This window comes from Monomorium pharaonis, chromosome 4 (genome assembly GCF_013373865.1).
Source record: "Monomorium pharaonis isolate MP-MQ-018 chromosome 4, ASM1337386v2, whole genome shotgun sequence".
In the NCBI taxonomy this organism is placed as follows: Eukaryota; Metazoa; Arthropoda; class Insecta; order Hymenoptera; family Formicidae; genus Monomorium; species Monomorium pharaonis.
In genome coordinates, this window is record NC_050470.1 from 24,019,375 (window position 1) to 24,034,609 (window position 15,235).

Below are 15,235 nucleotides of genomic sequence, written 5' to 3' on the forward strand. Positions count from 1 at the left end.
ACTTATCATATACGGTGGCAAGACTACCAGGAGTGCACAATGCGGTCGCTCGCTCCTCCCACACCTTAATGCAAATTTATCCTTAATATCGTTAATTATAGCCCGCCGTCCCAAATCTTTCGTTATCAACGCTTCGAATCGGCTATCAGGGACCTGAAAAAAAAAATAACAGCCCTGACGTCTATCTCCAGACAGATTTTCCTTCGCTCAACCATTTCTTGCTTGCGCGTTAAGCTTGACATGGGTTTGATCGAAGATTTCTAAACTTGATACGCGAAAATGCGTGAGATGAGATCGTTCCGGAGCTTTTTAGATGAACATCTTTAAAATACGTTTTTATGTCGTTAATTATAGATAATTGTGATCTAAGGGCGCTTACCTAATTATCGAAACGTCAAATCTTAATAAAGAATCGAGTAAGGCAGCAGGAGATCTGAAGTGACGCATTAAATTTTGACAAAGAAATATTTTGAGCATTCCATCATCACCTTAGATCATTTTGTACATTGATAGATGGTCAAAGATAAACAAATTGATATAATAGTCTATCGTGATTACATTGAATTCTAAAGATTATTGGATTTATATATATTATTTTAAAATTAGCAAACATATTAAATGTATATTTGAAAATTGTTAAGGATAGTGTGTATATTTTTCGCGAAACATTAAAAATATATTATTCTTTACACATCTTCACCAACATGTTACTTCTCAAGGATAAACCGAGAAGATCTGATTCTCTTGCTTTCCGCTCCCTGCCAAAACTATCGTGTTGCTAAACAAACGTCGTGCTTCCTTTCTATCTATTTTTTAACAGCATCCGCCACCGCAGGCGTCCCGAGAAGCGTGTCATTACGGGAGCATAAAAGAAATCATCGATAAGGAAGGTGTTGAGAGCGAGATCGAGATACGCGAACTGTCTTAAGCCGTATGGTGTCCGAGGTGCTAAGCGATTCACGGCGAGGTGTTATGCACAACGTAGGAACGCCGAGATACAAGAGGGTAGGCGTTCGCAAACGTTTTCTTTATCGGGCAGCCACAAATCATTGGCCAGCGGAGAGAGTTTACGATGCTCGGGCCGGACTGCACAATTCTATACGATCGAGATGACTTTCAATGATAAAACAACATGACGAAATGGATATAAAACTGCGAGGAAGATATAATGCCTTAACGCTACGTTTAAGCGGTGTTTTATATCAATAGCTTTCAAAGAACGCTGCAGTGCGGGGCTATAAACGTTAATACTTTGTAACTATGATACACTGACATTTTTAAAAGTCTTAGAATTCCAGCTAGTTTTAGCTCTAACCAAGATTCTCACACACAGCGCGTCGCCCTAATTTGAACACAGGAACTCGTAGCCGCAGGCGGCTTTTTGCGCGGACCACGAAGCGTGGAATTAACCGGTGCTTCCCCCTTTTCTAAAACCAACACGTAATTATCTCACCGGCGGTTGCGTTTGGCAGTCCCTTTTGCCCCGGCCCCCCTTTTTTCCGCCGACAGGTTCGGCAAACGACGATACCCGATATTTACATGGCAGGTGATATCAATTATCGCCCGTGAGCCGCCAATGCCCCGGAGCCGAGATTGCAGCCGAATCCGAGACTCGAATGGTTCCTCGCCAATTTGCTCGATTCGCGCCTACGTCATTTTTTTCGTATCGCTCTAGTATAGTTTGCGCGATGTATCATAACTAGCGGTTTGATCGATCAGCGGAATCACAAACTTGCTTAGCTCGGAGATGCAATGAAATAGAGTGCTGTGTGATTTTCTTCTGAAATTTCCGTTCGCCAGCATAATTCCCAACAACGTAACAGATTTTTCGAATGCGTTTTGCAGATTAATACCTACATGGTGAACGGAGCATGGAACAGAGAGATTGAAACCATTTTCCCTAAAATACATGCCGATTCGTGTGCTTTTTGGCTTTCATGAGAAAAGCATAAAAAATAACTTTAATAAACATGTCAATCACTTCCGAAGCGCAAAAGCTGTATTATCATACCTTAGGCGAAGGAAATTGCGAACGTGTATGCGTTCGTAGGGACAACGGGAGCGGACGGATTTTTCTTGTTTCCTTCGAAACTGGGCGTAACGTTCCGTTGCAGCTGAAGCAAACGGTGACTCGATAAGCACCGTGATGGTCCCCCGGGGCAAAAACAAATAATAACTCGGCCACGAGGGGCCCCTCGGTCAGCAGCTACAACGTTCGGCTGCGGTGCCCATCTCTCCCGCCTTATTTGCAGGCGACTATCGCAATTTTGAAAATGGTTGTCTCATCACGAAGGCAGAGCCCAGGTCTGGGACGACGTTGTCGATTACAGGGCGCGCCGCTGCTCGTCGTATTTCGGTGTTGGTTTTCGAGCCTTTTGTGTTAAAAAGACGCGAGTAATCTTCGCCCCCCTCCCCCCGCCCTCTCTCCCTCCCTCTTGCCGATCCTTTCCCCCTACGAGCCGATGCTTTTGCGAACACGTAGAATCAGGGCAGGGGTCCAACGAGGTGGGGAAAGAACGCCCATAGTCTGCCCCCCTTTCGCTCGTCCCGTGCCGCTTCCGATCGCCCCCAGGGCCGCAAACAGCCGACTGGCCGACTTTTTGCCACGTCGCGAGCTTAGCATAGGAAATCATCGGGCGTATACTTCGACAACAGGTGTCGGGGTGGCCGGTTTTCGAGCGAGTGCGCGAAATTGCAGACTCGCGCCGTCGCCGCCGTAGAGCCCGGTCGCGTGAGTGACTTTGCATGCACGCGCGATTACGCGCTCGTGAGCGGCCGCGTCCTCACTCCGGCCTCATTGCGCGATTTCTGCAACGGAGGTGCAATTCATCCAGCGTGACAGCTTTATTTAAGGGCCGGCGGTGCCACGAATATAAAGGGAGCATTAATCTCGAAGAAGATGACCGTTCTCAACAAGTGAGGATCGATATGTTCGTGAAGACGATATAAATCTGCGAAGGTTATAGAAAGTTGATACAAAGTAATCTTCACGTAAATTTAAATGCATAATCACTTTTTATATTATTTGGAGCATGAAAAATGAAAGGACTTTTCGAATCGATGACCTTTGACGAAATATAAATTTATGAAACCATATGAAAAATAATCGTAGAGCGATCCTTTAAAAAAAGCATTCATAAGATCTAAACACTCTGCTTTCCTCTTCAATTTTGTTGAAGGGTGAACGCTTTTTATGCCATTATCAATTCAAGTGCGTCGAAGGAGCACCGTCGAAGAAAAAAAAAACAGTAATTTAGTACTCTTCGGACGAGAGGGAATTTTTCGGCCGCGTTACGCCACAGCGCTAAACGCGTGGTTTGTTTTATGATTTATAGGATTTGTCATTGCGTGACCACGCAGTGCGGAAGGAGGGCCACCGTTGTTAGCGCGACGCGCCGACAAAAGAATGCACACGCATGCACACGCGCGCGCGCGCAAGCGGGCGCGCGCGCACCTGTGTAAGTATCGTCGGGCGGAAATTGCGGACGCTTCTTCGGACCTCAAGTATGTTTTAAAAAGATGCGATCCGTTTTTGCACGCCAAATCGGTTTGTCCGCAGAAACGTCCTCCGTCGCGCGCACATACACACACGTGTGAGCAGGACCGCGGACGTGTGGGCCAAAAATGGGCTCGTTTGGGCTGCAGCAGAACGAAAGAGCGAGAGGGGAGGGGAGCAAGGAAGTGATTCGACGAGACAAAAAGGTGAAGCGCACAGCTACAAATTCGTTTCTCGGCAAAGTGACAGCTGTGCCCGCGGTCATGGCCGTATCAGCTTTTGAATCGCGATAATAAAGATGGCACCGGCGACGTATGTATTATTGATGAATTCGCATTTATCAATTTTTTGCGCATTTCCCCCTTTTAAAATACGTTTTTTTTTATAGCAACTTTGGATTATATCATTTTCAACGCTTTAATGTGCGTACGCGAGCTAGCTTGTGGTCGCTCGTGAAATCTAAATTATTACCATTGCAATCGGAGACGCGTCGATATACCGTGTAATTAAACCTAAAACGTGAGTTTTATATCGCTCACTTATTTCTCGTATTAATTTATCGACAGGCGACAAATAATTGTCTATTTGTTACCGTACGAAAACTGTAACGAGCGCTTGTAAATATAATTTTCGTCGGGTGTGCTCCTCCTCCATTATTAATATGCCGCGATAAAACTTTGAGAGACAACGTCGTAAAAATGGAAAAAAAATAAATAAATATACGTCGCGATTATATCGTGACGGGAAACGAGGCGGAGGATTGACGATGTCCCCCTCCTGTCCCGTTTCACTTTGCATTTTCGCGCCTACTTAATAACGTCGAAAAGAGAAACGGCTGGAAGCGAACGGACGATCGGGCAGCCATTAAGGCGAATCGTGGGGCTAATCGCTGTCGTTGATGGGACTGCTCCTCGGAGTCCACCGGTGAGTGGCTTGGCTGACACGTCAACAAGTGAAACACTTTTTAAGCTGAAGAGTGTTTCGCCGAGAGTGCACTTAAGGACAGATGCAGTTTGCTACTGCAACCGCTGCGGGACAGATGACGGAGGAATGGATTTCTGATGAAAGTGAATTCATTAAAATAAAATAATGTATGGAATTACGCGGTTTCTACGTTAACGTAACGGACGAGTGCCGCGAAAGCTACGAGATATAGTCTTCACCTGACGAACACTAATTACGAGCCTCAAGATTACCTGCTTCCTAGTAACGAAGGTCTGCCTTTCAAGGGCAAAGATCGTGTAATCTAGAAGAATCGTTCTCGTGAACGTGGATTGACGGGTGATTGATGAAGGCTCACGGTGCCAAAGTACCGCCTACACGATTTTTATAATTAAAGACCGGGATACTAATAGTTATTTCGCTATCTCTCTCTCTCTCTCACACATCGAGCGTGTAAGAGGGAATTCGTATTAACCCTTCCGAGATAAAAGAAATGAAGAGTATTGAATTAAATTAATTTTATATTTTAATTAAAAGCTTTAATTGATTCTCCAAAAATAACTTCGTCCAAATCAGCAAAAAATAACAATTTGAAATATTAAGGATTATTTATTAATTTCAATCATTTTTCCTAATGTACGAACATTATTTAAATAATTATCTCTTTGAATTTTTTTTGTATGACATAAAAATTATGGCGAGATGAATCTCACATTGAAAAATTATATCGCAGATTCTACATATTTATCTTCACAGCAGTTTTTTAAAACAAATTTGACTAAGCTAAAACAACGGAAAGCAAATTAATAATTTATGTTGCACTCGATGCTCTCATTCTCGCACGACCGCTGTATTTAGAATATGCAAGGTGTTCGTTCGGTTAGCAAAAGAAGCATGAGAAAGCATTTTAGAGTGCGTAGCCTACGGCAAACAAATTCACGCGCTACACCAGACTGCCAAACACATATAAGTGAATGTATTCGCTTAATGACTTACATTTATATTTATGAAATTTAAACATAACAAACTCGTAATTTGTAAAAATTTACATTAACGTAGAAGCAACATGTGCTCATGTATTTTAAAAAACATATCAGTTTTATCAGTTATAATAAATTTATCACAAAGAATTCATAAATATATCAGTAATATGGTTATATAAAAATTTTATAAATATATAAATTTGTGAAAAGCAAGTTATTAAACAAATACATGCATTTATATGTACTTTTTGACAATACAAAGTAACGCATAAATGTATTTGACTTCAAAATTGACTTATTATACAAATATAATTATTTTGCCGTATTATCCTGACTTTCATTATAAATTTTATATCTTTTTCTTTTGACTAATTACTTTCGGTATAGTGCTTTTTATATGGGCGTATTTCGGATTTTTTTTAAATTTAGGTTGAACTTCAGTGGATAAACCTGGTGACGCTTTGCTAGATCCAGATAAATTCATAATTTGTTGCGAATTTTGATTTGATGTTTCTGTGACTTTTATAGATCGAGCAGATTTTCCCTCAATTGCAACATTAATCCTGATTCCACCAGTACTTTTGCGTCTCTCAAGCATAGTTCCATTTTCTACTGGAAACAATTTAGAGGGTGTTGGTGTTCGAGACGACATGACACTTGATCTTCTGTTAGTGTTACTTGGCACCTTCGTTTTTTTTATAGTTGAAATACGACGGGGACTAGAATAATTACTAATTGAAGATAATTGTTGAACGTCATTTGGAAATCCTTGCGGGAATGATTGCTATAAAATAAAAAATAAATATACGTATAAAAGATATTTCATTATACATATGATACACTTTATCTTTTAAAATTATACTTCTAAATTATTCAGCTTCATTATGATGTTTATAGTAGATTTTCGTATTTCTTTTAACGTTGTTTGCAAACAATTTAAATCATTATGTTGTTCAGCATTTGTTGTATCATTAAAAACGTCTTCTTGGTCTTCACTTTGATTTATACTCTTTTGATTTTCTTCACGAACAAAAGTATCTGATCTGCTAATATTATTAATATAGATCGCAGGATTTGATCGTGAAAGAAACTACAAATAAATAACAAATTGAAATTAATAACATGTTAAATAATCAGAATCAATTAGTCAAACATACCACTGTGGAAATCAATTTTCATATTTTTAAGTGACAATGAATAACGGCTCAAAGAAATAAAAAAGATAATAAAATTTACCTTTTTTTCGTTTTGTAATGTATTGAATGAATTTTCTCGTTCTTTTTTCGTGATTGGTAGTGAGATATCAGAAACAGGAGAATCAGTATTCGTAAAAACAGATTGAGCATCTTCAGAACATCTAAACATAAAACTGTTGTTATAAAAAATATGTATTTATAAATAATTGTGAAATTTTATATATATATATATGTGTTATTTCAAAATAACCTGTATGTATCCCCAGTATCTAATTCACGTTTGATGTTTATGAGGGAAGTTTCTGGATTTATAACAGCGTTTGTGCCATTGGATATTTCTAACGGATTATTATCATTCTTGTTTTTGAAGCCCTTTATTTTGAGTGCGTCAAGCACGTGTTGTATGGTGAACACTATTTGTTCATTGCTTAAAGGCACGGTGGCATTCGACGATGGATCGTTCTGAACACGCGTAATAATTACAAATTATGAAAAATTGTATAAAAGCAATCAATCTAATGATAGCAGTTCATGATTATTTATTGCCTATCGGTAATCTCAATTAAGAGGCGGACATTCTTATTGACTGAAAGTATATTATCACTGAAAGACACTGAAAAAAAGTATCACTGATTCATATAGTTTTAAGTATAATACTGAAATCAGAAATACTTATTGTCTTTGAGTGAATAATACACTGATTCCAGCTTAGAATATATGTATGTGAACATGCATACGTAAAACTAGAATAACAGTCGTTTACATTGATACTTGTATATCGATTAAATTTTACAATATAGTTTTTAATCGAATACTTACATTCGATGTTCTCGTGTAATAAATAATTAGACGCGTAAATTCTTCCGCAAATTGTAGCACGCCCATTCTTGGCTTTCTGCAGGATGACGGTTCTGGATGATGTACGCAAACGAACCTATTTCGAGTGACTGTTCGATCGAACGACTTTGTAATGACCTGCTTGATATTTCTTACTCGCTGTAACAGCAAACAGTGCCGTGTTGAAAATTCTATTGCCCCGCGTTTCTGAAGGACAGATATTTTAGAAAAGAGAATTTAATATCTGAATATACATTGAAAAAAATGATAATAATATACTAATATACTAATATACAATATACTAATTGAACATATCGTTTGATAAGATACATATGTGTGCATTTCGATGAAATCAGAATAATTCGGTATTTCCTACAAGATTTTTTTTATTTGTCCATTTTTAAACAGACGTACAGTTCTACTAAATCTACTAAATTTTTAATTTAATCCAATAACATTTTTCAATGTATTTTTCTCTATTTATTCTTATCTTTTCTTCAATTTTTTCATCACATGCGTGTTTTTCAATTATTTTTTCGATCACTGCAATTTCTTTAGAATAATTCTTTACAATTTAACAAACGTGGAAAAAATTTAGACCAAAGAAAAAATGTTAAACCTTTTATCATTTACAGTACGATACGGTTAACATAAAAGTTTGCATAAAAATCCACTTGAGAATTAACGGATCGATATCAGATGATCAGACGCAAATTTAGTCTTCACGCTGGTTACTATCTGTATTTACGGGAATCATCGTTTTCTACGTAACTGATTGTGAACTACTCTGCTCCCACGAGCCATCTCCAAAGTAGTTTCTGAAGTACGATGCGGCCACTCCTCCGCTCTGCCAATTATTCCCTGCCACACGTCGGGCACTGATGGAGCAGCCCGCGAGAGAAGAGGCGTAGGGACATGATAAATCTCCCTCGGGGGAAAAACTAGCTGCCCAAAAATATATATGCACGCCGGAGATGGATGGGTGGACTGCAAAGGCGGTGCCCGGGTACGCAGGGAGAGTTTCGTCTCAGTTTGTTTCTTGGGACTCCTTCCCCGTAACGTGGTCCCTTTCTCTTCTCCGTCCCCTGTCGCCCGCGCGCACGGCGTGGCGTCTTTTTTTGTAAATTTTTTGGCGATCGAACGATTAGGGGAGGGCGGCGCTCGTCAGTCAACTCGGTGGATGAATCTTCGGTGTATGCAGATAAGCGCGTCGCCACTCTTGGAACCGACTTAAAAATAAAATCGTACGCAATAAAATTCAACAACACGTTCGACACCGCTTCCAGCTGCTCGTTTAGAGCGCGTGCGACGTCTTCCAGCTGGACGCTGAGCGGCTGTTTAATAAAAGTCGTCACGATCATTAAAAAAAATATATTGAAAGACTCTCAAAGTGTTAAAAGTTCTCTTATAAGAAAGACTCGAAAAGATAATGATCAGATCTATTATAAATTCTAATAAATTAGAAGAAAACATCTGGTACAGAAAAAGAAGTAGAAACATATATGAAAATGAATTTAAGGAAGAGTCTTTGACCAAGCTAATATTCAGATACATAATCCTACATAGGGTTAAAGATGCAGTTTCCAAGTCTAGTGTTTTGTTAAATGTTCGCGCAGTGGCTCAGTGGTCCTAGCAAAATATTCTCCTTTCTCCACATAGCCTCCCGTAGCTTCCGATACACTAATTTCAGCATGTCCCTACAAATGAAAGGCTTCGCCGCATCTGCATCGTTCCGTAGCACCTTCTCAAATATTTATTATTTCCGATGCCGGATGTCCTTCGGCCGCGGCTCGAAAGGATACGACATTGCGGAGGCGCACTTTCCTTTGCCTTTTCTCTTCTTGCGAACCGCTAATGCACATGCTGCAGCCGGTGGCAGCCGCATCCCATACGAGATGCACCGGCGATCGTTTGAAGTCCGAACATGTTTGAACAGCGGTCATTGTCTTGTCTTCGTCTTCTGTTCTTCATCACTGCCGCTACTCTGCCGTAGCAGCAGGTATCTCGGTTCAGATAAGAAGCGAGCCACGCGAAAAGCATTTTTTACGACGAGGAATCGTTTCGAGCCGCGAATCAAATGACGTTATCATGCAGATTTTTCGACGATAATAAAAGAACGTACGATATCGCGCCAACGTTGGTTTTTTTTTTATACTGCAGCAATTTTACTGCCATGTTAAAAGTTATAAACGAAAAAAAAAAAATCTTTCATCACCATTTGAATAGAACGAGGAAATATCATAATTATATTGTGAAATTATTGAAAATTGCTTGGAGAAGTGAAATCGCTTGACTGAACACAAAGCACGTCTTATTTCGTGACCTAATATTTGACTTTCGCCACATTGGACTGCGACTCCTCCACGGTTCGACTACCGCCGTTTGTTTGCAGTCTGCTTTCGGTTTCGGCTCGCGCCAGGTTGATTTAGGATTTAAGGATTTCCGCGTTTGTTATTCGACGATCACGTGGATAAATATACTTGAGATGATTCCTCTATTTAGGCAACCGCGGGTGGGCTCGCCTCCGTTATTCGCGTAGATCTTGGTTAACAATTCGCGAAGACAAATCCATCGATTCAAGAATATGAATAGAATATAAATTTTGTCGAGTGTATTGAAAACTGTGTAAACAGAAATTGCATAGCAAAGGAAAAAAATCAATTCTAAATATTTCAATGATTTTAAGAATAAGCAAATACTAAACTTAACGAATTTTATATATTATTGTTATCATTTGCTCGAAATATCAAAAACTAAATTTCAAATCAATTTATTCGCTGGTAGTTTAATACATGAACAAAAGATGCGATTCAAACGGAAGACTTCGAGCCGAAGATTCGGTCATGAGAAAAAAGGAAGACTCGGAAGTTCATCGAAAGAACCGGTGGTATCCTCTGTTTGGATAGTCTTTAACTGACCATTACACCTGAATGGGCCGCCTCAAAATGGAAAAGGGCAGCCTGATCCTTGATCCGACCGGCCTACTTCCTGTGGAACCCGAATGGGTAGACCCCAGGGACCAACGGTCAATGGTAATAATGATGAATTCTCTCGCTGATTCGGGACGAGCCGCGTGTCGTTTCTACGTTTCCAACTGGTCTTACCTGATCTCCCTCTAAGCGTATTCGTCTTAGGGAACACTCGAAGAATCAACAAGACTCTCGCAAGAATCTCAGATCGCGTGTTCGCAAATATCACAGTATAACATTTCGCTAACCGCGAGGCGTGTCATTTTTGATCTTCTAAGAAAGATTCTACTTTTATGTAGGAAATTTGTATCGCAGAGAATTGGCTTTAATATAATAGTGTTACACATATGGCTGATGCACTTGACCACATTTACTATTATATTTTTATATGACTATGTGTGTATTTCTATTGAAAATACACAATGGAAACGTCACATTCGCCTAAAAAAAAGGGGAGAATGTAAAAACAATACACTTAAAAGCGCTTTTTGTGCGCACACGATCGGTCACGTTTGCGAGTGAGAACTGCAATTTCGAAGTAATGATGAGCATCCATTATGGCGCGTAGATTGTCGCTATTATCGTTTACGGCTGAAGATACAACATGTTGAATCGAGAGCAAGTGATCCTTCTAACCACAAACCACATTCACCTTGAACGTATTAGAGTGTCCAGCATCAGCTGCGCTAAAGTAAAAAAGTGACGACCTTCAAAAGTATTAAAGCCAATGTTGCTTAAATTATAATATATGAGCACACATACAAATTACTTGCATATTATATAAAAAGGATAAAAGGTATGGTAAGATTGACATTGATAGTAATAATAATGTTATAGCTTTGTGTATTTTTCGTTCCATCAAACAAAATAAACATGTCGAGTTTAAATACAATAATTTTGCAAGTTCCAAGTACGAGATGTTATGCGTTTCTCGTCACGATCGATTTGTCTCATCCATCATTCCCAAACAGCAAGCTGCAACCGTCTCTGCTCTGCTTCCTTCGCCGTCCGGAGAATTGTCGGTGAATAACTTAAAGAAGACAGTTCGTCGACATCACTCGACATAACACGTCTCGCAAAGGGACGTTTAGTGCTCGACGAAAATGTGAAGGTCGCTCGAACGTAGCACCTTTTCCGCTCTTATACACGAATTCATTCTTCCTTCTGCGAATCGAAGGGCCGATCTGCTGCTCTTGTACAACACCATCGGGTATTGTCGCTTCCCTCCCTTCCCATTTGCTTGGTCGCTGCCAAGGAATTGTACGAGCACGAAGAAACGCAGCGTGGTGGGGATGTGAGTCGTGTGGCCGTACGCGTGTTTGCTTAGGATCATCCCCGTCGGCCACCGGGGGATAATTCTGGAATCTCGTGCAAATCCCCGCGGCAGGGCTGATACGGATTATAAGCTGTACGAAAATCGTCGGCGAACCGTGTACGAGACTAGAAAGTTCGAAGTATTAATATAATACTTTACTTTTTAAAAATTTCAAAATCGCTGTCTACGCAAAATGCGACGATATATTCGTTGATGTGTAAAAATCGAGTGTGCGTTGCTGTGCGTCTTGATTTTTGTCTTGATTGGGTGTGAGATTGAGACTAATCGACTTCCGTTAATAAATCAGCTATATCAAGCTGAGTTACGCCGGTAATCCGATAACTGTACCGCCCTTTGCAGTTCCTGTTTGTTGTCGATCCCGTTGGTTCGGGTGTCCCCTTACAGGTCTCCACTTGCCGTCCAGAAGTCTCCCGGTTAGTTGGAAACGGGTCTCGAAACCGCCACCGCTGGAAAGTTCCGCTTGTAGTTTCTCCGACACAAAGAACGCCAACAGAGACACTGTCCAGATCACCATCAACGGTGGTTCATTAAAAATGTTGGAGCAACACTTGCGGCTTGGCCCACCTGGTTTCCTGTCGCCTCCGGGTCGATAGATTGATCCTGGGCGACGACAATTTAAACGACTGCTATCGTCGTCAAGATGATTATCAGATTTACACATATATATGTTCGTGCAGAAGACATTAACTTTGCAATAATACTTCTAATTTGCGATTTGCATATCTCGAAGATGTTTCCACCACGATTTAAAGCAACATTGAAAAACATCCGGATATATACCTCGAGTTTATTGGATGAATATAGCAATAAGATCTTCTGTTACAGAATAAGCCACTAAGCCAACATCGCCATTAGATCGTACTCGCGATTGGCGAGATTGTGTTGTTATTACAGAACCTCGTTTGACGAGTGTACAGCCAATTTCGAAGCAGTTCGTGATGTTGTAAAGACGTTCTGATTCCGAATGATTTGCCCGACGCACGGGCGTATGCAGTTTCTATAGATGTGCGACGCTCGTATCTTTTACGAGGTACCGCGCCGTTACCGTTTATGGTAGATCGAGCAATAAAACGGAATCGCAAATAGCGAAGCGCCGGAACAAAGTGTGCGAGGTAAATGAAGCCGGCATAACGTCCTTGCGTCTCGGATATCGCACGAATTGCAATATACTTGGAAATCGCTATTGTCTAAATTGAATCGTATATACGAACATATCGAATTATACGATTGTGCTAATATTACACGTAAAAAAATATAAATCCCGTGCTAAGCAATTATATTAAATTCTAGTTTTTTTTAAATTACGGTTTATAAAGAATATTTTGCTTTATTTACTTGAAAGAAATGATTTACTTAAAGTAAATCTACGTGGTATGCACAGAAAATATTGTAATGTTACTTAAATGAAGTAAATATTACTTATTTTGAATATTTGTAAGTTTATATATCCGCAAATCTATCATAGGTTTATCATTAGTATCAAATTTGCTCAAAATATATTTTGAATTAGAATTTAATATTATCTACTTAAATCAAAAATAATTGTTTTAAAATATATTAATTACAAATTTTATGAAAAAGAATATATTTTAAAACAATTATCGAGAAAATAAGAAATCTTTGTTCTTATACAAAATATATTAATATTATATTGATCGTACTATATGAGATGTTAAAAGAAAATTAAGAAAATGAAGAAATTACTGTTATAGTTACAGTTATGTATAACATTTAAAAGATGCTTATCAAAGCGAAAATGTATGATAAAATTGAAGAATATTTAATACTCTACTTTAATAATCAACGTAAAATCATACAATCGATATACGGTATTATCTCGATGCGCGTCGAGAAGCGATGGTAATTATTAATTTAAATTTGCATAGCAATGAAGCGTGGCCTTTGTAGCCGAGCAGCTTTGTAGTCTTGATCGCACGACGATTTGCGCGCACTTGCAAAGCGACGTCATAGTTATATCGCTTGTTCACACTCTGTTATCGCGCGCATAATTTTCCAGAACGACACCGTAGGCTGCACGCGCCCGTTTTGTTTTACTCACGCGCCGCACGTGTTCGCCATAGCTAAAGGTCTCGTGTGTCCTCTCCAGAAAATAATACGTCCGTTTAACTTCTTACGGTCCGCGGTGTCCCATATCCAAGCTGGAAGGGAAGTGGGTGTTACGGGGTGTGCCTGACCCCGGCGTGAGCGCGATCTTCGAGTAACCGTAATAAAAGCCCTCGGAACAGAAAAGATCGCGTAAGGGTAAGAAAAACGTTTCACTTGCTTTCCGCCGGCGACGATTCGTGGGCGTTGGTGGGCGGGAAGAAGCTCTCAGCAATACACTACACGTATTATAAAGCATGAAATTTATATTTCGCAAACGTAGAGAGAAACTCGCGGAAAGCGGGAGCGAGGGTGAAATCGCGACGTAAAAATCCACTCCCGTCCGTTCTGAGACAAAGCGGGGATTTGCATAATGGTCCCCGTGAAAACTTGCTATCCCCCTGCGTGCGATCGGCATAATGTACTCTACCCTGACATTTCTGAGACGTCCGTGCCACGAAAATACACGGCTTCGAGTAACTGGCGGTAATCGTACACTGCGCGATGAACACTTTTATCGTACTGAAAGAGGGAAGGGAAAAAAATTGTACCGGCAAAAGGACACGTCTCCTCGTTTCACGTGGCTTAACTGCTAAGGGTAGTTAGACGAGTCGAGAATGCATTCAAGGCCCGGAAGTGGGCGGAACTGCAGCCTGCGCTTCAGCATTGTACACAAGGACTCGGTTTTTCCTCGCTCATGGGTCGTCCTGCATTATATGGAGGATAGAAAGAAGGAAAGAGAAATTGAGAGAGAGAGAGAGAGAGCGAGAGGCGAAAGAACGTCTCGAAGCAGCACCGAAGGCACTAAAAGGACATCCGATATCCGTAAATGCCGTAATAACAAGCCCCGCGTTATCCTCGAAAACTGTCCTTTTGCGAATCGAGCAGATGGAAGAAAATCTCTGCGGAGAATCCGTGCGCGAGATATGACGTCACAAGCGGCAATACCGATGCTGAGGTGGATTTTTTAAGTTTTTAATATTTGCATAAATTGCGTACGCGAGAGAACAATAATGCGTTAAATTAAAATTTTATGCGTAAAGTGGCGCTTGTTAATCAAGTCCCTCGCTTATTACGCCGAAATGAGTAATGGCTTGGTTTATCGAGTAGTCAATCAGAGGCGTCGGCGTGATTGCGATATGCAAAAACCAATTTCTCCTCCGGGTGCGGGTATATGCTACCGTGCTACCGATTGGCAGAAAAAATATTGCAAACAACCTTGATGTTATATTCAACCGCCATAAAAAGCCAATTTCGGATACAATGGACCTCTATCGAGGGAAGGCAGATCATCTGCCGTTCGATATGCGCGAAGGAGGTTCTCTATCTGCAAGGAGCGCGATCGGGGCTTGATTAAAAATGAGATTGCGGCA

At 40.4% G+C, this 15,235-nt stretch overlaps 2 protein-coding genes across 2 annotated transcripts in view; both read right to left on the reverse strand.

Annotated features, from left to right (window-relative positions):
- Positions 1–15,235, reverse strand: part of LOC118645106 — a 392,389-nt gene that overhangs the window by 53,894 nt on the left and 323,260 nt on the right. The window lies entirely within an intron of this gene.
- On the reverse strand, positions 5,636–13,319 carry LOC105829175. Its single transcript, XM_012667847.3, has 5 exons — positions 7,437–13,319; positions 6,868–7,079; positions 6,658–6,778; positions 6,284–6,511; positions 5,636–6,205 (listed from the first exon to the last, which is right to left on the reverse strand). The coding sequence occupies exons 1-5, from the start codon at positions 7,500–7,502 to the stop codon at positions 5,771–5,773; spliced, it is 1,062 nt and encodes a 353-aa protein (XP_012523301.1). The 5' UTR covers positions 7,503–13,319; the 3' UTR covers positions 5,636–5,770.

Bases quoted from the DNA above. Each gene is read 5' to 3' on its own strand.
- LOC105829175 (XM_012667847.3), bottom strand. From the start codon at position 7,502: ATGGGCGTGCTACAATTTGCGGAAGAATTTACGCGTCTAATTATTTAT. The intron at 7,080-7,436 runs GTAAGTATTCGA...ACGCGTGTTCAG, and splicing joins ATTACACGAGAACATCGAAT to AACGATCCATCGTCGAATGC. The intron at 6,779-6,867 runs GTTATTTTGAAA...TTTTATGTTTAG, and splicing joins GATACTGGGGATACATACAG to ATGTTCTGAAGATGCTCAAT.